Source organism: Malus domestica, chromosome 14 (genome assembly GCF_042453785.1).
Source record: "Malus domestica chromosome 14, GDT2T_hap1".
NCBI lineage: Eukaryota > Viridiplantae > Streptophyta > Magnoliopsida > Rosales > Rosaceae > Malus > Malus domestica.
In genome coordinates this window covers 4,084,057-4,108,730 of record NC_091674.1, presented here as the reverse complement: position 1 = coordinate 4,108,730, position 24,674 = coordinate 4,084,057, and the positions used below count along the sequence as shown (strand labels likewise).

Genomic DNA, 24,674 nt, shown 5'->3' with positions numbered 1-24,674 from the left:
AGATGGAAGGAGCACCATCAATCAAGAAGAAAGAACAGTTCAATCAAAGAATTCAGCTACGCACCCGGATGCGATTTCAGTTCGTGATGTCTTTGTTTATGAATGGGGGAGTGACTTCGGAAGAGATGAAATGGAGGGGATGAAATGATCATCTTATCCTCACATGTGAATTTTTTTTTTAAATTTCTTAATTATAAATATTTAAGATAAAGTTTATAAATATTTAAGATAAAGTTTATAAATATTTTTATTTAAAAAAAAAAGTATATATAGTAATTCACTTTGTTAAGAAAATTAAATTAATGGAATATCTAGTATTATACAATTTTTGATCATTTCACATGGTCACAACTGTTTTACATAAAAGTTTACCATACACTACCATACTGTTTTTTTTCTTTCCAAAAGCACTTTTACAAAAAAATTTACCAAAAACTTTATTTTACAATTCTTATTCTTACAACATAACAGAAACAATTTTTTTTCAAAGCAGGATACCAAATCAGCCCAAACTTTTCTTTCTAAAATCTCCCAAACTTTTCTTTCTTTTATATTTATTGGGTAAGACGTATTTTATCTCTCATTCAGGTCGGCGACACTGCGACAAACCTGAAAAAAAACCTCTTGCCTTCTTACTCTCAAAACCCCCACCTTTTCCTCCGGGGAAGAACCTCCAAAACCCTTGAAATTCAAATTCAACGGCTCAAATTCCATGTTTTCTTGACAGGCACTCGAAAATCACAGAGAATGGGTCGCCCCGAGCCTTGTGTGTTGTTCGCCCAGACCTTCGTTCACCCCCATCTCGATGAATACGTCGACGAGGTTCCTCTCTCTCTTCCGCAATTTCTGAATTTTCAATTGTCTGCCATTCGGTTAATTTAGTCCCTGTTCTGCAATTAGCTTACGAATTTTGATTTGTTAGTTACTCTTACTTTCTATGAATTCTGTATTGCCAATGCATTACTGCACCGTGTGCATAAAGTACTAATTTTTTTTGAATTTATGCTTGCTTTTTCTTTCCATTATTTAAATGTTACTCATTCGAAGCGAATTGTGGGTTTTAGGTATTATTTGCTGAGCCCATTGTCATCACTGCTTGCGAGTTCCTTGAACAGAACGTGTCTTTTGCTTCTCAGTCAGTAACACTTCTTGGGTAAGCGGCTTTACTGATTTCGGAGTTTTTTCAGCCTTTACCTTTGTTTGTGTATTTCAGAATATTGTGATTCGATCTTTTAGATTAAGCCTGAACATGAACATGCTGGTCATTATATTCAGCATTCACTTAAGCTTGTTACAAATACCGTAGCTTAGATCCGGCCCGAAATGCTTTCACATCTGACAAAGTATTTTTTTTTTCTATCTTACAAATACCATATCTTCAGCTGCAGAGGTTGGGGAGCTATCATTCTCTGGGAATTCTTTTTATTTTGTCAGATGTGAAAACATATAGGTTTTCTAGGTCTTTGGGAATTCTGTTTATCTTGATGTATCTCCCCTCGGTATAAGTTGTTGCTGCAGGTTACATGTTTAGTGTTCTTCTAAAGTGGACTCCTCGTTCACTAATTTTGTACCGCACCACATGTTCTTTTAATGAATATTTCTATTTCTTATTAGAAAAGAAAAGAAAAACATTAGTCCAGTTGGTATTGCAAAGTTTAGTAACTTAGTTAATCTTTTTCTCTCCATTAAAAAATTCAGTGTCAGAAATTTAATGAGACTTTTATGTGGTAACCAAGGATAAGGGATAAAACGTGAATTCTTTAGTGAAGGGGAATCCGTTTCAAGATCTAAGGAAAAAGAGGTTTAGGTGTTGAAGTTTTGATTAAGAGGGATGCACATTTATTGTGGAGAAGTAATTAGCATGTTGTCATCTGAAATAGGTATTGCCATGGTGCTAGCAGGTGGGGTTCCCTTTGTGTTTATCATTTCACTTTGGTGTTCAGAGACTCTTGTAGAACCTTTGAAGAAACATTTCACTGGGAATTAATTCTTTTACTCAAAATCTTTGCGTTGGGATAGGATAGGATTAAATTTCTGAAGATAAATAGGGTGGGGATAGGTGGCTTATACTCACAATTTGTCACTCATCCTCTTGCCTATTGGGTTGGAACTTTAACCTCTGAAGGAGCCTAAATGTGATTGAAATTAATGAAGGCTTTCTTCCCCATTATCAATTTATCAAAGTTTATTGATTGAAAATGTTTACTTTTATTAGGCCAGGTTGATGGGAGGGCTTTCAATTAGAATTTCCTAAGACTTACTTACAAATCTTGTTTTAATTGGTTGATTAATATATTGTGTTTACCTATATTCTCAAAACCCAACCCGACCCAACCCGAATGATTTGGAATGCTAGGATATGTAGTGAGGTACAAGTGCTTGTTTGGAGAATTGCTCATGGGACGGTCAACACGTGCAACAATGTTGACTGTAGGGGGTCTGATATATCTCTTTCACTTTCAAGGTCTATTATGTGCAAACTTGAAGCAGAGGATACTGGTCATTATTGTGGAGAAGCATTGTTACTTTGGAAAACTTTTGGGGGAAGTGTTGTGTATTGGCATTTTTTTTTCATTTGTTTGGCTTGGAATGACAAGAAGTTCTAGGATTCATAGAGCCGACCCCACTTAGGGGTGGTTTGGGAGTGAGGTGCTTAAAAAAAAAGCACCCATGAAAAAAAGCTGTGAGGGTTTTAGGCGTTTGGTCGTACCCAGTGCACAAGGCTCCCGCTTTACGCAGGGTCTGGGAGAGGTGAATGTCGGCTAGCCTTACCCCCATTTATGGAGAGGCTGCTCCCAAGTCTCGAACCCGAGACCTACCGCTCATGGGCGAAGACACTTGCCATCGCACCATTGAAAAAAAAGGGCTTATTTTGGAAGCTACTGTGAGAATAAGCTGAAATCAAAGGAAAAAGCTGAAGCTGCTATTTGCAGCTTTGGAAAATTGGCTTTTTTTCAAAGCACACGAAGCTGCAGTGCTCCTTTAATGAAAAGACCCACTATCAGACGGTTTTTTTTTTTTTTTTCCAAAAGCACTTTTACAAAAAAAATTTACCAAACACTCTGCTGATTTATTTCGCAGTCGCTTATTCTCACAGTACAGTCGCTTATTCTCACATCAGTTTTTTTTCAAAGCACAACAATACCAAACCAGCCCTTAGTGAGAAAAGGCTTTGTTGCTGTTTTGCTTGGAATGACAAGAAGCTTTGAAAAAAAGATGGAGGAGGTGTCAGAATTTGGGGATAGATCATAGAGTCATGTTTTGGGCTTCTTTGTGGGTTTTAGCTGCAGAGTTTTTAGAGATATCCCTTTCTTTGTTCTTCTGCATGCCTTATGGGGGTGCTACAGTTACTTGATTAAGGAATGTGAGAGGGATTTGCAAATAACTACTCGGAGTCACTAACAAATCCCTCTTACATGCCTTTGTCATGATTATGTAGTGCATCTCTAGTCCCCTTTGTAGTCTATTTCTTCCTCACTTAGCCTCAAGCCATTGGAACTTGGAAGCCGCTCACCCATACTTAGCCTTTATTTGTTCTCTTTAAAATATTGTTCTCTTTCTGAATTTTAAAAATAAAGGTTTCCATTCTTATACCAAAAATCAATGAAATTCTGGGCTTTTACCCCTGAAATTTGGTTTTCTTGTTATGCCAGATTATGCTTGATAGATATTGCATATGTTCTGAAGTGCTATTGTTGTTTACAGGGCCACTTCACCTCCTTCATTTGCTTTGGAGGTTTTTGTTCAATGTGAGGGGGAGACAAGGTTCAGGCGCCTCTGTCTGCCTTTCCTATATTCTCCTTCTTCTTCAAATGTGCTAGAAGTAGAGGTAATTATCATATTGGCACATGATAATGTTACATCCTGTATTCTGCAAAGTTCTACTGCTTTTTTTTTATTATCTTTTGATGGTTGACTGTCAATGTTGAGCTGATGAGTATGTTCCTGTTTATAGATATATATATTTTTTAGCTTTTTAAAATTTGCCAATTCCCTCCGTAAGTAATGATTTTAGGTCATCTTAAACTTCTTATGTGTAATTACTTCTTTATGGAGGAAATAAATTTCTAGCCTAGCATATACTAAAAAATCATAATTTAATAGGTCGACGAATGCACTTAGAGGAAAAAGAGTTGGTGACATTTTGTTTCTGTTCCCTTCTCCTTTTCTTAACTATAGGTGAACCTAGTTGTTATTATTGATGAACTGTCTCCTGTCTCTCACACACACAACATTCATGGGTACATCGTTGTTTTTCTTTATTTACTATTCTCACAGGAGTCATTGCTTATCTGCAGGCTGTTGTAACTAATCATCTCGTTGTAAGGGGCAGCTACCGCAGTCTGAGTTTAGTCATATATGGAAACACGGCAGAAGATCTAGGGCAATTCAACATTGAATTTGATGATAGCTCCATAACTAATCTTGTTAGCTCTACTGAGGGAAAGCTTGAAGACCTCCCTCTTGCTTTACATTCAACTAATCTGAAAATTGAGGAATCCATATCAACTCTTAATACTCTATCTCTACCTGTTGCGGCATCGGATATATCTGTTGAAGCTAAGCATTTATTACAACTGATGTTGAAGGTCTGTGAGTTGCCCAATCTAGGTGATGCATTGCATAAAATTGTCGGCATTGTAGTATCAGCTGCCACTTCTTATGTCACCTCTTCTTGGGGAAGATCCAGTGAGTGTGAAGAGTTGCGCAATGTTCTTAGCGAGGCCAGAACAGAGCTTATGGAGCTCTATAAGGTCTTTAAACGCGAATCAGGGAATGATTTAGCTGAATCACTTGAAGACAACGGACTTTTTGAGTTTGAGGTTGAATTAGCAAATTCTAAACAGTTGGTGGATGTGTTAAGTCAGTACTTTCGGTTTAGTAGGGACTTCTTGAGTGTTGTACATCACCAACTTCCACAGGTGATTAAATTACAACTTCTTTCATTTCTGTACTTCATATTTTCAATATACAACAGATGAAAGTGCATGTGCTCTCTCTCTCTCTCTCTCTCTCTACACCTGTGTGCCCACATTGAATGTGATCGATTTTTTAAAGTTGTATATTTGTTTTCAGAATACAAATGTCATGCTGGGGTTGAGTGTGGCTTTTCTTTTGTGCTCTGGAAGAGAAAGCTGCTTTCATTTTGTTACTGGTGGGGGAATGGAGCAGCTTGTACATGCTTTTTGTTGTGGCAATCAGAATTCTGCTGCTACTACATTACTGCTACTAGGAGTTGTTGAGAAGGCTACTCAGCATTCTTTTGGGTGTGAAGGATTTTTAGGTTGGTGGCCACGTGAAGATGAAAAAATCCTATCTGGTGCCAGTGATGGTTATAGTAGATTGTTAAATCTGTTATTGCAAAAACAGCGTCATGATATTGCTTCTTGTGCAACTTACGTTCTTCATCGGTTAAGATTTTATGAGGTTGCTTCAACATTTGAGGTATACTTCCACTTTGGTGACCCTGTTTGTGGTTTTACTTGTGTTTGTGCGAACTATAATATTAGTGGTTTCTTATGGTAATTCCATTCTTTGCAGTGTGCAGCTTTGTCGGTATTGGGTGGTCTATCTACTTTTGGTAGGGTCACAAGTGGTACTCTGGACATGCTTATCTGTGCAAAGTCACAACTTAAAAAGCTGTTGGTCAGTTGTCATTTTGTTGCTTTTGGTTTTAACTATGTAAAACCTTTGGGTATATTTTTTCCACTTTTGATGTCCCAGAAACCTGCATTGCAGTTTTTTTGTTCATACTTATTGACAAGTGTTTATGCAGAAATTGATAAATTCACGTGGTCCAATTGAAGATCCTTCTCTGGTTGCCCGAGCCACCAAATCCTTGATTCTTGGTCAGACAGAAGGTTTGTCGTCATATAAAGCATCCAACAACTTAATTGCTTCTTCAAATTGTTGTTTCTCAAATTGGGATATCGACATGCATTTGCTGGCTCTTCTCAAGGTAAATTTCCCTATTTGCTCTTTCAGCTACTTCCTCAAAAACTGAAATATGGTTAATTATATGGTTTATTTGTATAGTCTCTATGTTGTACGGCCTGTTACCTTCTGTCATTAATTTTAAAGGAGTGAAAGTCTAGGCTTGGGACCAACTTTGCTAGATTTGAAAACTATACACTTCAGAACATTGGCAGACCAAATAGAGAGTAGAAGTAGCATTTGCAAGGAAACTAAGTATGTGGTAGGAGGGATGTGGTGGAGAAATATAGTTTTTGGATAGACCTGACTAACACAGGGGTAGAGTTTCAATATTTTATTAGCTCAACTCTATATCCAAATTGTTGATGACAGTCTATCTAATCACTTCAAACTAAAATTGCTTATTCAACTGCATGATCAAATTAACTATAATTCCGTTAACTTCATTATCCAGAATCAAGTTAAATTGAAATTTCTCTGATCTGCTCACTCCCTTAATCGGCTTTGCCCCACACCAAAAGGAATCTTGGTGGTGGAATGAGGAGGTACAAACAAAGGTGAAGGCTAAGAAGGAATGTTGTAAAGTCTTATACAAGGATAGGACCGATGAAAATGGTGAAAGGTATAGAAAAGCGAAGCAAGAGGCGAAGAAAGCTGTGAGAGAAGCTAAGTTAGCGGCTTATGACGATATGTATAAGCGACTAGATACCAAAGAAGGAGAGTTGGATATCTATAAACTAGCTAGAGCAAGGGAAAAGAAGACAAGGGACCTAAACCAAGTGAGGTGCATCAAGGATGAGGATGGAAAGGTTCTTGCTACAGAGAACGCGGTTAAAGACAGATGGAAAGGTTATTTTCATAATCTTTTCAATGAAGGACATGAAAGGAGTGCTTCTTTAGGGGAGTTGAGTAACTCAGAAGAGTGTAGAAATTACTCTTTTTATCGTAGAATCCGGAAGGAAGAAGTGGTTGTAGCTTTGAAGAAGATGAAGCATAGAAAAGCAGTAGGCCCAGACGATATACCAATCGAAGTGTGGAAAGTTTTGGGAGAGACAGGTATAACATGGCTCACTGACCTTTTCAATAGGATTTTGAAAACGAAGAAGATGCCAAATGAGTGGCGAACGAGCACTTTGGTGCCTATCTACAAGAATAAGGGCGATGTACAAAATTGCATGAACTATAGGGGTATTAAGCTAATGAGTCATACAATGAAGCTCTGGGAGAAAGTCATTGAGCATAGATTGAGGCAAGAGACACGAGTTTCGGACAACCAATTCGGGTTCATGCCAGGGCGCTCAACCATGGAGGCAATCTATCTCTTACGAAGATTGATGGAAAGATATAGAGATGGGAAAAAGGATTTACACATGGTCTTTATAGATTTGGAAAAAGCGTATGATAGGGTCCCAAGAGACATTCTTTGGAGGATTTTAGAGAAGAAAGGAGTACGAGTAGCATATATCCAAGCTATACATGATATGTATGAAGGAGCAAAGACTGCCGTAAGAATTCATGAAGGACAAACCGAAAGCTTTCCCATAACTGTAGGATTACATCAAGGCTCATCCTTAAGTCCTTACCTTTTTGCGTTGGTAATGGATGAGTTAACAGGACATATTCAAGATGATATTCCTTGGTGTATGCTTTTCGCAGACGATATAGTGTTGATAGATGAAACTCAGGAAGGGATAAATGCAAAGCTTAACCTTTGGAGAGAAGTGTTGGAATCTAAAGGTCTTCGCCTAAGCCTATCAAAGACAGAATATATGGAGTGCAAGTTCAGTGCAAATGGAGGTCAAAACGAGTTAGGGGTGAGGATCGGAGATCAAGAAATACCAAAGAGTGACCGTTTTCGTTACCTAGGATCTATCTTGCAAAAGAACGGAGAATTAGATGGAGATCTCAACCATAGAATACAAGCTGGATAAATGAAGTGGAAGAGTGCATCCGGCGTGTTGTGTGACCGCCGTATGCCACTGAAGCTCAAGTGAAAATTTTATAGGATGGCAATAAGGTCGGCGATGCTGTATGGCACAAAATGTTGGGCGGTGAAGCATCAACACGTACACAAAATGGGTGTAGCGGAGATGAGGATGCTTCATTGGATGTGTGGGCACACGAGAAAGGATAAGATTAGGAATGAGGATATCCGGGATAAAGTAGGAGTAGCCGAAATTGAAGGAAAGATGAGAGAAAATCGGTTACGGTGGTTTGGACATGTGCAAAGAAGGCCTACTGACGCTCCGATTAGAAGATGCGACTATGGGACAGAGGTTCAGGGCCGAAGGGGTAGATGAAGACCTAGGAAAACTTTGGAAGAGACCCTAAGAAAAGACTTAGAGTACTTGGATCTAACAGAAGACATGACACAGGACAGAACACAATGGCGTTCTAAGATTCATATAGCCGATCCCACTCAGTGACTTGGATTTTTCAAGTCTCCAACCGAGAAGTTTTCCTCACTCGGGAAATTAAGGGAACACTACCTCAACCTACATGCTCCACTCACAAAGCTTCAACATACAAGCTTCAACAAAAGAAAATTCAAGAACTTAGCGAAGAAGGCTTTGGTGTATTTAACACAATACGTTGAAATGAAGGAAAGCTTATTTATTGATATTCCCGATAAGTTACAAATATTTACATATACTTGAGTCAAAATAAACAAACAAGAGGGAGCCTTCACAAAGGTTGCTTAGGAGAAGTCTCAGCAGTCGGTAGAGCCCCAGAAAGAGAAGGCACCGGAGGGGGATCAGTCGGAGCCTCAGTACTGGACAGAACCCTAGAAGGAGGAGGCATCAGAGGTTGATCATTTGGAGCTTCATTACGCGGTACAGCCCCAGAAGACGAAGGCAATAAATGCCTTTGGAACAAACCCACAAATCTCTGATGATCAAGTAAAACCTGACCATCAGATTCCTTCATCTGGTCAAGCTTCCTTTTCATGTTTGTAGCATAGTCATGTGCGAGCCGGTGCAACTGTTTATTCTCATGCTTGAGCCCTCTAATCTCCTGTTTGAGACTCATCACTTCAGCCGCCAATGATTCAACTTGGTGGGTTCGAGCTAATAGGCGTTGGGCCATATTAGACACAGAACCTGCACACTGAACACTGAGAGCCAGAGAATCCTTAACAGCCAACTCATCAGACCGTTTGGAAAGTAGTCTGTTATCTTTGGGAGTGAGAAGGTTCCTGGCCACTACCGCAGCGGTCATATCATTCTTCATCACGGAATCCCCAACGGTAAGAGGACCAGTAGGGGAGACGAATGATGGGCGCCATATGTTGTCTGGAGAAGGCGGGGCTGCCTCTTCAACAAGGTTCAAGTCAAAACGACGGTCGGAGGGGCCAGACATTTTCAAAGGTGTTGAAGAGAGAAGAGGTCGGACAAATCAAGATCTTAGAAGTGCAAGAATGGAGCTTCTACTGGTGGATATTCAAGTGTGCTTTGAAACTTAATGTCAGCCTCTATAAAAATCTGCACTCGACGAAGCTTCAGAAATCGAAGAGGCGCCTGCTCAGAAATCGAAGAAGTGTTTGCTTTCTCAAAAGCTGGGCTGCTCAGAGACCACGAGGGTCGATCTCAGAAATCGAAGAGGCGTTTGCTTTCTCAAAAGCTGGGCTGCTCAAAGACCACGAAGGCCAATCTCAGAAATCGAAGAGGCTTGCTTTCTCAAAAGCTGGGCTGCTCAGAGACCACGAGGGCCGATCTCAGAAATCGAAGAGGCACCTACTTTTCCAGCCTTATCAGCACCTGTCACACGCACACTCAGCTTTGCGGAAATTATGGGCATTCTGTCGAAGATTTCTGGCGAAGTAGAAAGCACATGAATCGTACTGTTCAATCACCCACTTCCCACACGCAACAGTAGCTCATGGGTACCACAGATAACTTTGCCAAAGTTCTCTGACAAAGTTGAGACACGTGAAGCTTGCAGCTCCCACTACATCGCTCTGACCAAGAAGGGTAAAAGAATAGCAAAGAAACAACACTAACAAAGTTTAGACACAAATTTTGAAGGTCTAGCTACCATATTATTACCCACAAGGGTAAAGGAACAGTACCACTGCTGGATAATTGGAAAGTCCCGATGTGTCAACCTCTGTGCTTTGTGGCAAGGTAGACTAGCAAACATGCCCAACCTTTACTCACATTCGAGAAAACACTCCCAACAAGATTGCTTGCTCCAAAATCGAAGAGGCACCGCCCTCCGAATCTCGAGAGCCAGACTCCCAACATGATTACTTTCTCAAAAATCGAAGAGAGGGTAAAGGAACAGTACCACTGCTGGATAATTGGAAAGTCCCTATGTGTCAACCTCTGTGCTTCGTGGTAAGGTAGACTAGCAAACATGCCCAACCTTTACTCACATTCGAGAAAACACTCCCAACAAGATTGCTTGCTCCAAAATCGAAGAGGCACCGCCCTCCGAATCTCGAGAGCCAGACTCCCAACATGATTACTTTCTTAAAAATCGAAGAGAGGGTAAAGGAACAGTACCACTGCTGGATAATTGGAAAGTCCCTGTGTGTCAACCTCTGTGCTTCGTGGCAAGGTAGACTAGCAAACATGCCCAACCTTTACTCACATTCGAGAAAACACTCCCAACAAAATTGCTTGCTCCAAAATCGAAGAGGCACCGCCCTCCGAATCTCAAGAGCCAGACTCCTAACATGATTACTTTCTCAAAAATCGAAGAAACACCGCTCTCCGAATCTCGAGAGCCAGACCCCCAGCAGGATTGCTTTCTCAAAAATTGAAGAGGCATCGTTCTCCGAATCTCGAGAGCCAGATCCCCGACAGGATTGCTTGTTCGAAAATCGAAGAGGCACCACTTTCCCAACTTCAAGAGCTGGATCTCCTTGGATAAAGCTTGTCTGTAATCTTCACACGCAACATCAGCTTTCCAGATACCACAGACCACTTTTTCAAAGTGCTCTGACAAAGTTAAAACATGTGAAGCTGGCAGCTCCCACTACCGTGCTATGACCAAGCAGGGTAAAGGAATAGCATTATTACTTGATGTTAGGGAGACTCCTATATATGTCGACCTCCATCCCCAACGGACAGGCAGACCTGCAAAAATGCTCAACCCTTCCTCTTATTTGAGAGGGCACTCCCAACGAAGCCTTTCGAAATATTCAGCTTTCTTTCCCCCCGATAATACCTCTGTAAACAAGCTATACTAGAGCAAGAATATCTCATATCATCAGGGTTAAAAGCAAGAGTATCCCATATCATGCTTTTTCCCTGTCTTTTCCTTTGGCCTTGTTCTTACCTGCAAGACAAGGAGAAAGAGAGCAATCAGTCAGCACTTGGAACCAAGCTTCCAGCCAGGAACTGACTGCCTGGAACCCCTTACCTGATTACTTACCTGGCATTGCTCTCGAGTACTCATCTTCAACATCTTATGCTTCCAGGGAAGATACCGCATCTGCCTAAGGAACAGATAGGGCAAGTGAGAAGGATACAAGGAAGCATGTGGAGACAAGCGTAACAGCACACGTGCCGATACATCCACTACTCTGTCAAAAGCACAAGTATCCCATATCAGCAGGGTCGAACGTACTCTAGATTTGATGGACTTGTTTTGACCCTCAAATTCTTCAGTCGGCCTTATACTCTGGAGGAAACCAGAAAACCCTCCAGCCCAGTTCAAGAATAAGCCTGTGGAAAGTTACTTCTTCAAAAGCAAAAGTATCCCATATCATCTCTTCTCATTTTTCTTCTCTTTATCCTTCATGCTGCCTGCAAGATAGGGAGAATGTGAACAATCAGCCGGAGCTCTGATTGCTTACCTTGTCTGTCAACTCTTTCAGCAGATCCCCTAGCTCGGCGACTTGGGGACTCCTACTACATGGTTTGTATCGCGCTTGACCAAGCCTGAAAGTACAAGTAAGCTTCAAGTGAAATTGATACATTACCTTGTGCATCCCCACCAGCTACATATACCACCCCTGGATGGAGGAAGAGTACTTCCAGAGAAGATGCCACATCTACCTATGAGACAGATAAGGCAAGTCAAGACGATACCACACTCCGGTACTTAGAAGTTTCGTGGTTACGAGATCATTCTCTCACAATATTTCCTAATGTCATTTGTACTAAATCATTCACTTGTACTCACTAAAGGAGAACTTGAACCTATGTACTTGTGTAAACCCTTCACAATTAATGAGAACTCCTCTATTCCGTGGACGTAGCCAATCTGGGTGAACCACGTACATCTTGTTTTTGCTTTCCTATCTCTATCCATTTATATACTTATCCACACTAATGACCGGAGCAATCTAGCGAAGATCACAAAAAGTGACCGTTTTCGCTACCTAGGATCTATCTTGCAAGAGAACGGAGAATTAGATGGAGATCTCAACCATAGAATACAAGCTGGATGGATGAAGTGTAAGAGTGCATCCGGCGTGTTGTGTGACCGTCGTAGGCCACTGAAGCTCAAGGGAAAATTTTATAGGACAGCAATAAGGCCAGCGATGTTGTATGGCACAGAATGTTGGGCGGTGAAGCATCAACACGTACACAAAATGGGTGTAGCGGAGATGAGGATGCTTCGTGGGATGTATGGGCACACGAGAAAGGATAAGATTGGGAATGAGGATATCCGAGGTAAAGTAGGAGTAGCCAAAATTGAAGGAAATATGAGAGAAAATCGGTTCCGGTGGTTTGGACATGTGCAAAGAAGGCCTACTGACGCTCCGGTTCGAAAATGTGACTACGGGACAGAGGTTCAGGGCCGAAGGGGTAGAGGAAGACCTAGGAAAACTTTGGAAGAGACCCTAAGAAAAGACTTGAGTACTTGGATCTAACGGAGGACATGACACAAAACCGAGCGCAATGGCGTTCTAGGATTCATATAGCCGACCCCACTTAGTAGGAAAAGGCTTTGTTGTTGTTGTTGTTGTTGCTCACTCCCTTAATCAGATGAAGTTTTGCAATCAAGTCCATAAATTGTTTTCCAACTTTCGTATCATTTTCCTGTGTGTTCTCACTTTCTCTTTATTCCACATCACAGTTAAATTTTGATATTTGTTCTTGTTTAGTTTATGTATTGGAATTTATATTGCAATTTGGGACTGATATTTTAACTTTTTTCTTTTTTGCTCAATGTTTATACAATACAACCATATTAATTATTTACTAAGCAATGTTTAAAATACATTGGTAGCAGGACAAGGGATTTCTACCTCTATCAGTTGCAATATTGTCGTCATCCATATTGCGTTTAGAAGTCGGACGTGCAATGGACATATTTGTGGATGTTGTGTCATCAGTTGAGGCCATAATTCTTTCCTTTCTTTTTTGTCGCTCAGGTCTCTCTAATGCTGTCCTATTTTCAAGCCTCCTATCTGTCAAATCCAGATCATGTTAATGATAATTATGACATTGCATGTTTTCTTACTCAGGCTTAATTTTTCTTCTGCACCACCCTGAACTTTCTGCAACAATAATACATGCCCTAAGGGGTGCTGATGATGTGAATAAGGATGCGTGTCTTCCTCTTCGATATGCATCTGTTTCATTATCCAAAGGATTCTTTTGTGCTCCGCAGGATGTTGGAATTATTGTTGGGGTCCATTTGAGGGTGGTTAGTCCTTTGTCTCCTTTTGGTTTCAAAATATTACAGACCTTCAGCTAAATTAGCAACCTTCTAATGCTTTGGTGCAGGTTACTGCTGTAGACCGTTTGCTTACTGCAGCACGAAACTCCGAAGAATTTTTATGGGTGTTGTGGGAACTATGTGCTCTTGCAAGGTGGAATGGAATTCATCTTGTTGATTGTGCGTTGTTTATACATGGTCTTTATCCACTTTTCTGTTATGATTTGCAGGTCTGACTGTGGACGCCAAGCATTATTGGCTCTGGGATATTTTCCGGAGGTACTGATGAATATGCTATCTGAAACCATATAGTAATAACTAATGCACAAGTCTTCTTCCAACCAATTTAAACTAGCAACCCTATCATCTATGTGGAACTTATCTTGGCTTTTGGAAATATTTCTTATATATTAATGATCTACTATTGGTAACTCATTTTCTTATATTGAATTCTAAAGTTTTCATCTGCATCACATATTATAACTTTGAAGTTCTGTTTTATTTTATTTGACTGGTACAAAGTGTTTGAACTTAGGTATAAGATACAAGCCAAAGAGGGTTTACCAACTAACTTAAGCAGTATTATGCAACTTTATTCTGGTATACAATTCTGATCACAAATGTGGATGTGTATGATGCCTTTACAAATATCAAAATCTAACGAGGTAGTATCTGTGGTGTCTGGACAATAGTTCTGTTTGTTGTTCTTGGTAATCCTATTATTCTTTATAGATACATATTTCAGTTTATTGACAAATGAATGCATATCCATTTTGTAGGCTGTTAAAATTTTGATTGAAGCTTTACATTCTGCCAAGGAACCAGAGCCAGTTGCTAAAAATAGTGGTTCTACACTTGACCTTCATCTAAAGACTAAATCTGAAAGTTTGACAATTATGTACTTTTAGTTATTCATTTACACAGTTGATGTTCTGGATATTCAGGAGCCTCGCCGTTAAATATTGCCATATTTCACTCAGCTGCTGAGATTTTTGAAGTTATTGTTTCTGATTCCACTGCATCTTCTCTTGGATCATGGATTGGACATGTTATGGAGCTCCATAGGGCGTTACATTCCTCTTCTCCTGGGTCAAATAGAAAAGATGCCCCCACACGGCTGTTGGAATGGATAGATGCTGGTGTAGTATATCATAAAAATGGGGCAACAGGTCTTATACAGTATGCTGCTGGGTTGGCTTCTGGAGGAGATGCCCACTTGACTTCAAACATCCCACTGGTGTCAGATTTGGCTGATGTAGAAAATGCTGTTGGAGATACCTCTGGTGGTTCTGATGTTAATGTTATGGAAAATCTTGGAAAGTTTATATCTGACAAGACTTTTGATGGTGTTAATCTTCGTGACTCTTCCGTAGCACAGTTGACAACAGCATTTCGCATTTTAGCGTTCATTTCAGAGAACTCAGTATGTGATTTTCTACTTTTGTATTTACCATTATAGTGAATTTTTTATGTTGCTCATGTTGCTCATGTTTGTCTTGTTGATGTAGACTGTTGCTGCTACTCTGTACGATGAAGGTGTTGTACCAATAATATATGCAGTTCTGGTCAATTGTAGGGGTATGCTTGAGAGGTCCTCGAACAGTTATGGTATGTTGATTGGAATAGTTGATTTGTATGTATAACCACTAAAAGTGTTCCCCTAAAAAGTTTGCAACCAAACTTGTCCCATCAAAATCCAAATATTTTTACACTTTAGACTTGGGGGGAAGAGGTGATTTCATGTCCACTTCAACTTTTCAGTGTTAAGAGTTATCTGTATATTTCTAAGTCCTTGCTCTGTTTATTATGTTCTGTGCTGTATTCAATTTGGCTTCCCCAACTTTTCTTCCTCTTGCTTTTAACTTTGTTGCAGTTACAGATTCCTTTCATTTCTTTGAGAACCTTCTTCTCAAATCCGACACTTCCTATTATACAATATTCTGATATTTTAATAGGTCCATTTTGTTGGACTTTTGAAAAATTTGCTCTTATTTTGTCTTGAACAGATTACCTTGTTGATGAGGAGTGCAATACTACATCAGATTTATTGTCAGAACGTAATCGTGAGCAGAGTTTAGTTGATCTTCTGATTCCTACAATTGTGTTGTTGATCAATTTGTTGCAGAAATTGCAGGTTTGCTACATTTTGTTTCTAGCTTCTTTATGATTGATTTCTATATGGGAACTTTTGTTTGATTGAGAGAAGCAGCAGTTCATATTGTAGCAAAGTTGTGTCTGTAAAATGGTTATTATCTAATCTGGATGCTCACATGATTCATGTTAGAGATTTTGAAATGTTGGTACTCTCATTGGATAGAACAACCTTTTATCTAGGGCATAGTGTAGATGTGTTGACGTTAGCAGCTACGGTTTTGGTCATGTTATATCATATTTTTGATTGGCTAGAATCTAACTAAATTTTGAGAAAGGATACTCGGACTAGGGTTCTTAGATGTGTATTGTGTAGACATTTGAAGCTGTAGTTTTGGTCATGTTATATCATAGGATTGATTGGCTATGAATCTAACTAAATGGAATTTTCATTTCATTTTACCCCATGACTTGTAGAAAAGAGGGAAAACTTTTCCTTCTATTTTGGGCAGAGAATAGCTGTGTTTGGATAGAGTAATTTGTCCATGAATATATCTCATTTTTGAGAAAGGATGCTTTCACTACCTCACACTATTAACAAACTGTTAAATGGAAATTTCATTACATCCTACTGATCTGTAAAGAGAAAATGTTTGATGTTCCATGCTTCTGTTTTAAGATTTGGGGATTGCATGAACTTGCTGCCACCTTTTAATTTTGAGTTTGTTTGGGACTTAACCACTGTATGCTCTCACCAGTTGTCTGTTAAAATGTGGTCTTTGGACTGGTATCTGTAGGAAGTACAAGAGCAGCACAGAAATACCAAGTTATTGAATGCCCTTCTACGATTGCACCGAGAAGTAAGGTAACTGCGTCATCCTCATTTTCCTCTTCCCTAGGTATTTTAGTTTTATTCATATAATTTGACCGAACTTATTCAATTGCAGTCCAAAATTAGCCGCATGTGCAGCGGACTTATCCTCTCCTTATCCTGATTCTGCGCTTGGTTTTGGAGCTATCTGTCACCTTCTTGCGTCGGCACTTGCTTGTTGGCCAGTCTATGGCTGGACTCCTGGTCTTTTCCACTCCCTCCTTGCAAATGTTCAAGTTCCTTCCTTGCTGGCCTTGGGTCCAAAGGAAACATGTAGTTTGCTTTGTCTTCTGGTATGCATTTCTTCTCTTGTTCCCTCTCTTTTGTTTTGTGGGAATATCATGTTCTTTGTAATCGATTTACTGAAAAATTTAAGATATGTTTCAAATGGAGCTTGACATAGAGCTGTCTTAAGCCTTTCCTAGTCTCAGGATCATTTAAAACAGCAGTGGTTTAGCATGCCTAGAGTGTTCAATGTGCTCTTTAATAACCCTCATGTATCTGTAATTAGTGGCGCTTCCTCCATTCTTGGTTTCTGTTTATTGTGCACTTGATGCACCAAAGAGCATCATGTTATGCTGATTATTCACTTTGTAAATTTCGCAGTCATTCTTTTCTTAGCCGGTAACTTGAACTGTACTCAATTCGTTGGGTTTAAGTCTAAATTGTTATTTGGATATAATCAACGATTATTGACCACATCTAGTTTTCTTTTCTGATAAATTTTTGTTTATTGAGTTGGTAAACCTGGCATACTTTGCCTAAACCATCAGATATGTTATAATTTCCACCTTAATGGACTGCCAAACGATGTGTGACACGTGGTTTTAACATGTTTCCTCTTGTGTTTTCTTCCTTTCTGGGAATGCAAGAATGATTTATTACCTGATGAAGGGGTCTGGCTCTGGAAAAATGGGATGCCCTTGTTGAGTGCCCTTAGAAAGTTGTCTGTGGGGACTGTTTTGGGTCCTCAGAAGGAGAGACAGGTCAATTGGTATTTGCATCATGAGCATCTGGAGAAGCTGCTCAGCCAGTTGACCCCACATCTTGACAAAGTTGCTCAGATTATCCAACATTATGCTATTTCCGTATGTGATTTCTTTCAGTGAAGTTGCCTGTTATTTTACTTTTTGTTTTCTTTTTCATACTTCTGAGAGAAAAGAGTAGGCAGTGGACCCATTCTTAATGAATACTTGCCGCTTTTGTCATCTTGCACGACTAATGAGATCACTTTAAACAGGCACTGGTGGTCATTCAAGACATGCTTCGAGTCTTTATTATTCGTATTGCTTGCCAAAGAGCAGAAAGTTTTCCCGTACTTTTACGACCCATATTCTCATGGATTCGTGATCATGCTTATGACTCGCCTTCTCCATCAGATTCGGATGCTTATAAGGCAAGTTTCTTGCCACTGATAAAAGTTTAATAGTTTGTGTATTGTTGTATGTTTAAGTGTCCCCTCTTCTCTCTCTCTCCCTCACCAGGTTTACAGATATCTTGATTTCATTGCTAGCTTATTGGAGCATCCACGTGCCGAGGTTTGCATTTTAATTTTTGATTTATTTTGTTACCTTCCCTTTATCTATAAAAAAATCATTGGATTTTTAACTCTGCTTTTCGTTTCGTAGGGACCATTATTAAAGGAGGGTGCATTTCAGTTGCTCACTAGAGTGTTGAATAGGTGTTTAATTGGCATTGAGACAGGTGGAATACAGAATCTCGATGGTAGAAGTTCAGCTGCATTTGGATTCGGTTTGCTCAATTGGTGCCTCCCTGTATTCAAGTCCTTCTCATTGATTTTTAATTCTCAAGCATCTCTGCACCATGCGGGGAAAAATGATTTGTAAGTAGATAAGATACATATTTATATTACCATTATTTCTTTTCTTTTTAATTGGATGATACAATTTGACCTTGTGTATGCTAAACTACTTCTGGTTTAATAGGAACGAATTTGAAAAGTTGACTACTGACGATTGCAAAATCTTTTTAAAGTATCTCCTCAGGTTTTGTCAGGTAACTCCCTCCTTCCTCTGTACCTGAAGTTGGATTAGTGTATGTTGGTCAATGTGATGTTCCTACAGGAGCTAGTTTTTGTTTTATACTGGGTCTGAAAGAGTAATTAAGAATTGCGCTTGAACACAAAATAAGCAAATGCTCGGCATTCTGAAGATATTTGGGAAAATTGAGTATTGGAGATAATAATTTTCTGGGACTTACGATGATTTTGAGCTGTTATGGAATTATTAATATGACAAGTGACTAAATCAACTTCACATTGCTGTTATGGAATTATTAATTTGACAAGTGACTAAATCAACTTCACATAGTAAAATATTCACTCAGATAAAGGTCGTACCCAGTGCACAAGGCTCCCGCTTTACGCAAGGTCTGGGAGAGGTGAATGTCGGCTAGCCTTACCTCCATTTTATGGAGAGGCTGCTCCCAAGTCTCGAACCCGAGACCTACCGCTCATGGGCGAAGGCACTTGCCATCGCACCAAGTGCGACCTCTTAAAATATTCACTCAGATAAGATAACTAATATCTAGACGAGGAAAGAGTTCTTAGTTTTATCTTTTTCTTATAAGAAAGTAATTGGGGAGAGATAGAGAAGCATAAAGCATGATGGACAAGGGGTCCATCAGAATCAGACAACTAAAGATATAGCTGTAATATCCAAAACCTGTACCAAATGGAAGAAACCAGTAAAAGATTTGGAACTTCTTATTTGATCCGTTGATGCTCCTTGCTTTCCAGGTTCTACCAGTTGGAAAAGAATTACTTGCCTGTCTTATTGCTTTTAAAGAACTGGGTGCTTGTAGTGAAGGTAAAAAAGCTTTAGCAGCCACTTTGTATCCTGCCCTCTCTGTTGAGGATCATGAATGGAGAAAGAGTCCCCCATTGTTATGTTGCTGTAAAAGCTTGTTAAGATCAGTTGACTTGAAAGAAGGGTTGTCAAGTTATGGAATTGAGACTGTCAATGCATTGTCTCTGGGATCTTTCCGCTTCTGCCTTGATGGGGAAAGGTGATTACTCTTGCCTTATTGGCTACTTTACGAAATCACATTTTTAGTGTAGGCTTGTTAATTGTTGTATGTTTTGAGTTGTTTAACACTGTCAATTTGTTTGCCTAAAAACCATTAAGGTTTCACAGTATTGTGTTGTTGAACCGTATTCTTTCTCCTTCTATTGTTTCACATACTTGGCAAACTTCAGAGCTATAAAAGATGACACTCCCTTAAAGTTAGTGTTTTTTTTTTTTCATTTGTAGGGATTTTGTTGCTCACTGAGGCCAAGATGGTGCCATATATTTTATTTTTCCAATGGGCCTTTTGTTGTACAATGAGGCACATTGGCTAGAATTAGGAGTACTGGGGCTGTCCTCAAACAGATTTTGAAATGCTTGCAAGTCAATTTTGAGGATGGTGATTTTGGCATTGGTTTCCAAATATGCATTTACTTTAGGTTTCACTAAAATATTATTTCTTAAGTAAACTTAGCTTTTTGTTTAGAACCATTATATTAGAATTCTATTTGATCACCTGAAGTAACTTTGCTTTTCAATTGTATGACCTTACTTGAACAAGGTTTGTGCTACCGGCTGTTCCTTTCTGTCCTTGAGTTCTGATGTATTTTGGGGTGTCTCTATGCACATGTGCTATATTTATTGGTTTTGATTTCTTCTGTTCGGTATCTGCATTCTTCAAGCTTTTGAATGGTTTTTTTTTAATATCCACGTCACTGGTTAGACTTATGGCTTACTTCTTTGTTAGATTGAATCCAGACATGGTTGTTGCGGTAAAACTCCTGTTCGGAGTTTCTGATGATGATATAGCTGAAGCAGATGGTGTGCCTGATGAAAACTTGAGCTATATTTATGAATTGACCTCTCTATTGAAGACAATGGAGGCTAACCATATTGCTGACTCTCATACTCAAACCCCTTTGTATCAGGTATAACTGGTTTTGATTTATTCTTTCATAGAATTCTTTGTAATCTCCAATTGTTTTTGCATAGTATTAATATCTGACATCGTCTTCATCCATGCACAGGTTCTAGAATCTGCGAAATCATTAACACTGCTGTTGCAGAAACCTAGTTCGTTGTTAAAGGTGGATGATGTCTTTTCTGCTGATTCCATTCCTCTGCCGCCAAATATTCTAGTTTCTTCAAATATCCATATAATGCCAGATGGTGGTGCTGAAATGGCTGACGATTATCTTTACCAAGGATCACTTGGAGACAAGTTTCAGTGGGATTGTCCCGATAAATCGTCAGAATCAAATCTTAAGAGGAAACAGCCGCAATCACTTGATGGGCCAAATAGGCGCGCGAGAGGAGAAAACTCCACGGCTGAGACCACAAATCAAAATGTGTTTTCACGAGGACTGGGTTCAACTATTGCGTCATCGGGTCCTACTCGTAGGGATACCTTTCGGCAGCGCAAACCAAATACCAGCCGGCCTCCTTCCATGCATGTTGATGACTATGTTGCAAGAGAAAGGAATGATGGCGTTTCTAATTCTAATGTAATAGCAGTCCAGCGGGTGGGATCTACTGGTGGGAGACCTCCGTCAATTCATGTCGATGAATTTATGGCCAGGCAAAGGGAACGTCAGAATATAGTGTCACCAGTAGTTGCAGATGCGGCTGTACCAATGAAGAGTACAACTCCTGTGAATGACACAGCTACGGAGAAGTTCAACAAACCTAAACAATTGAAAGCGGATCTCGATGATGATCTTCAGGGCATTGACATAGTATTTGACGGTGAGGAGTCTGAACCTGATGACCAATTGCCCTTTCCTCAGCCGGATGATAACCTGCAACAGCCTGCCCCTGTCATTGTTGAGCAAAATTCTCCCCACTCTATTGTTGAAGAGACAGAGAGTGACTTGGTGACTCCAGTAGCATCTAATATGGATGAGAACACACAAGGTGAATTTTCTTCTAGGATGTCAGTTTCGCGTCCTGAAATTCCATTGACCCGTGAACCAAGTATTTCTTCAGATAAAAAGTACTTTGAGCATTCCGATGACACGAAGAATGCTACATTACACAAGGCCTCTAGTAGTTTTGACTCTGCAACGGCAGCAAATAATCTTAGATTCCCTGTCTTTGCTTATAATAACTCTTCAGCATCTTCCATACAGATACCAGTGGGTTCTAGGATGACTCCACAGAATTTCTTTCCGAAGAATAGTCCACAACGTGCTGGCAATGCTAACAATGTGCCTCCAGGATTTTATGACCAGAGATTTTTTCCAAATCAACCTCCTTTACCTCCCATGCCACCTCCCTCAACTCCCATGCCACTTCCCTCAACAGCTGTGATATCGCAGACTTCTGATTCTGTTCCAAGTCAATCATCCCCTTTTATGAACTCTATGACTGATGTACAGCAGCCACTTCCAACACCCTTTCAGGTAAGTTCTATAGACATTTTTCTTCACCTGTCTCTTGCTGGTTTATCTGCATTTATATAACCCTTTGCTGTGCTTCATTGCAGATTCGTTCAGATTATCTTTCTGCATTCAATAATGGTTCCACATCTTCAAGAAATTCCATCTCTTCTCCTAGTGGGACTGTCAGACCACCTCCACCACTTCCTCCTACACCACCTCCTTTTTCATCTAGTCCATATAATTTAACACCCAATAGAACTATTAACCAGTCTTCAATGAATAATCAGACTAGTGCGGGAACAACTGAACTTCCTCAGAGTTCTACCACACCTTCAGGGGCCAGAGTGAATACCTACTCGCCATCGCCACACATGGTTTTCCGGCCTGGTTCTAATTCTATGGGTCTTTATGGAAGCATCCCAACTCAGCTGCAAGGCGACAATGCAACTATTTTGCAGAATCTCTCTATCGCTCAGTCTTCAATTCAAGCAATTCATTCCCTTGGTCAGTTGCAGCCGTTGCAGCCACCACAGATTCCACGTCCTCCACAACCACCCCAACATCTTAGGCCACCTATGCAAGCTTCACAACAGTTGGAGCAAGGTGTATCCATGCAGAACCAAGTTCAAATGCATTCACTACAGATTCTGCAACAGCCACATGTTTCACCTATGCATGCCTACTATCAACCCCAACAGCAGGAGTTTGCTCATGCACAGCAGCAACAGCAAGTTGACCATTCGCAACAGCAAGCAATGCATCAATCAGGGGATGCTATATCGCAACAAGATCCAGCAATGTCATTACATGAATACTTCAAGTCTCCAGAAGCTATTCAGGTATTTGTTACTTAGGATCCTTGCAGAGTGAAAAGACCTTTTCATGAGTTTTGAATTTTCCTTCAGACCCTTTTGTGGCATCTTTCTGCAAAGAACTTCAGTTTTGGAGCTTCTTCAAATAGATCTTTTTAAATTGTTTGGGTGGGGGGAATACTTTCTGCCTAAAGCTTTTAGATTTGTTTGACCGGTGTGGCCTTTGGTCTCTTCTGATTATTCGTTTTCCTTCTATGGCAGTCTTTATTGAGTGACAGAGATAAGCTTTGTCAGCTTTTGGAGCAGCATCCAAAGTTAATGCAGATGCTTCAGGTATTTTTTCTTATTGTCTTAGGCCCCCTCTATCAGCCTGCGAGTTCATGTTTCCACTTATTAATATTGGTTTTCTTAATCTGGAATAATGGGGAATCTGTATTGAATCACCAAATGTATAGGGTTTATACAACTGAGGCTAAAATGGTTATGAAAAAAAAAGCCATACAACATTAGATACTTTGAAATAACTAGTGTACGAATGGGTTTGAAAGAACCGTATAGGAATTCTTGTAATCACGTGTTTTGAAAATTGTCTTCTAATTCAGTCTTGGTATGCATGGATAATCTGATTAAGGGCTCGTTTGGAAGTGCTTTCAAAATGGATGAAAACGCTTTTGGTGAAAATGTTTATGGTACCAATCCTTAGGAAAAATGCTAGTGAATCTTTGGAAAAGCACTTAAAGTGCTTTTGGAGGCCAAAAACATTTTTGCTAAAAGCGCTTTCAGTCATTTTAAAAGCATTTCCAAACGAACCCCAAGTAATCTAAAACATAGAACAAAATGCCCATGCTTGAATTCTCTCCTCCCATATAGGTCCTTAGTTAATATGCTCATGTTTTCCCCTTCATTTTTATCTTCTGTTTTTTATTTTGGCTTTTGTGATCCCAGTTATGGCTAAAAGCTTCTTTCCTCTGGATTGTTTGCAAATTTCTTTTTATGGCTTAAAAACGATGTCTTGTCCTTGTTTGCTCCGAACATGTCTTTGTAAATTTTAATAACCGAGTCGAGACTCATCCCTGTATGCGTTTTCGGTTTGCTTTATTTGTTCTCTCCTTGTATGTTTCTGCCTGGAGGAGAATGGCATATTTCTTATTTGTTTTCTCTTCTCGGATACTATGCCGTTCCAACGCTCTAGATTTGTTTTGTTTCATGTGAATTAACAGGAGAAGTTGGGCCAGATATAACAGAATGACCAAGAGTCGGAAGAGTCTCTCATGCTTCCTTTTAGGGTATACTCGGAGCTATCGAGTGACGATCAAAGGCTTGCAACCCCAAAGCATCTAGGAGTTAACCTTTGATCAATCATTTAATTTTGGTCCCCTGAAATTTTGTATCGATTATGTACTATAAAACTGTACATTATTATTTTCCCACCTTGATAATGTCATTCAACATTATAAGAAAAGGTGTAATATTAGTGTAATTCCTTCATGAAAATATCGATATATCAGCGAATGTTTTCATCCGTTGCCTTTCTAAGGCTGTGTTTCTTGGTTTTGAGAGATTCGCTTTAGGAGGGTCTGTTTGGTAGTCTATTAAAAAAAATTCATCATTTTTCAATACATTTTTTTAAGAACGTCTCTTGAAAACAATTTTCTTGAAGGCTTCAACACTGGTATAGTATGAGATATAAAATTGTTTTAAATCTTAAAATTTAAACTGGACAAAGAAATTCAAAGTGAGGTGGTCGTAGGTTATTTTCTTAAGTTAGTCTTGAGTTCATTTAAAAAAAAATAGTTTTACCATACAAGTTTTTAATGCCTAAAACATAGAAAGTGTTTTTAAGTTAAAAAAGTTAAATTCAAGTAAATACTAAACAAACTCTAAAATTGTTGACAAGCTTGGTATGAGCTTTTGGAGTAAATTTCCAAACTTGGTACTGGTT

General features: G+C 39.5%; 1 protein-coding gene across 1 annotated transcript; it reads left to right on the top strand.

Moving 5' to 3' along the window:
- Nucleotides 1-569: 569 nt before the first annotated feature.
- Nucleotides 570-24,254, top strand: LOC103424312 (protein virilizer homolog). Its single transcript, XM_070811886.1, has 28 exons — nucleotides 570-822; nucleotides 1,065-1,153; nucleotides 3,706-3,829; nucleotides 4,299-4,922; nucleotides 5,077-5,445; nucleotides 5,542-5,646; nucleotides 5,777-5,959; nucleotides 13,123-13,264; nucleotides 13,358-13,539; nucleotides 13,620-13,705; nucleotides 13,782-13,830; nucleotides 14,331-14,397; nucleotides 14,496-14,974; nucleotides 15,060-15,159; nucleotides 15,558-15,685; nucleotides 16,440-16,507; nucleotides 16,590-16,806; nucleotides 17,386-17,601; nucleotides 17,754-17,909; nucleotides 17,998-18,051; nucleotides 18,142-18,356; nucleotides 18,460-18,529; nucleotides 19,272-19,540; nucleotides 20,288-20,468; nucleotides 20,568-21,941; nucleotides 22,025-22,759; nucleotides 22,994-23,065; nucleotides 23,953-24,254. Exons 1-28 carry the CDS (start codon nucleotides 748-750, stop codon nucleotides 23,971-23,973), a joined length of 6,450 nt encoding a protein of 2,149 aa, XP_070667987.1. The 5' UTR covers nucleotides 570-747; the 3' UTR covers nucleotides 23,974-24,254.
- The last annotated feature ends 420 nt before the right edge of the window (nucleotides 24,255-24,674 follow it).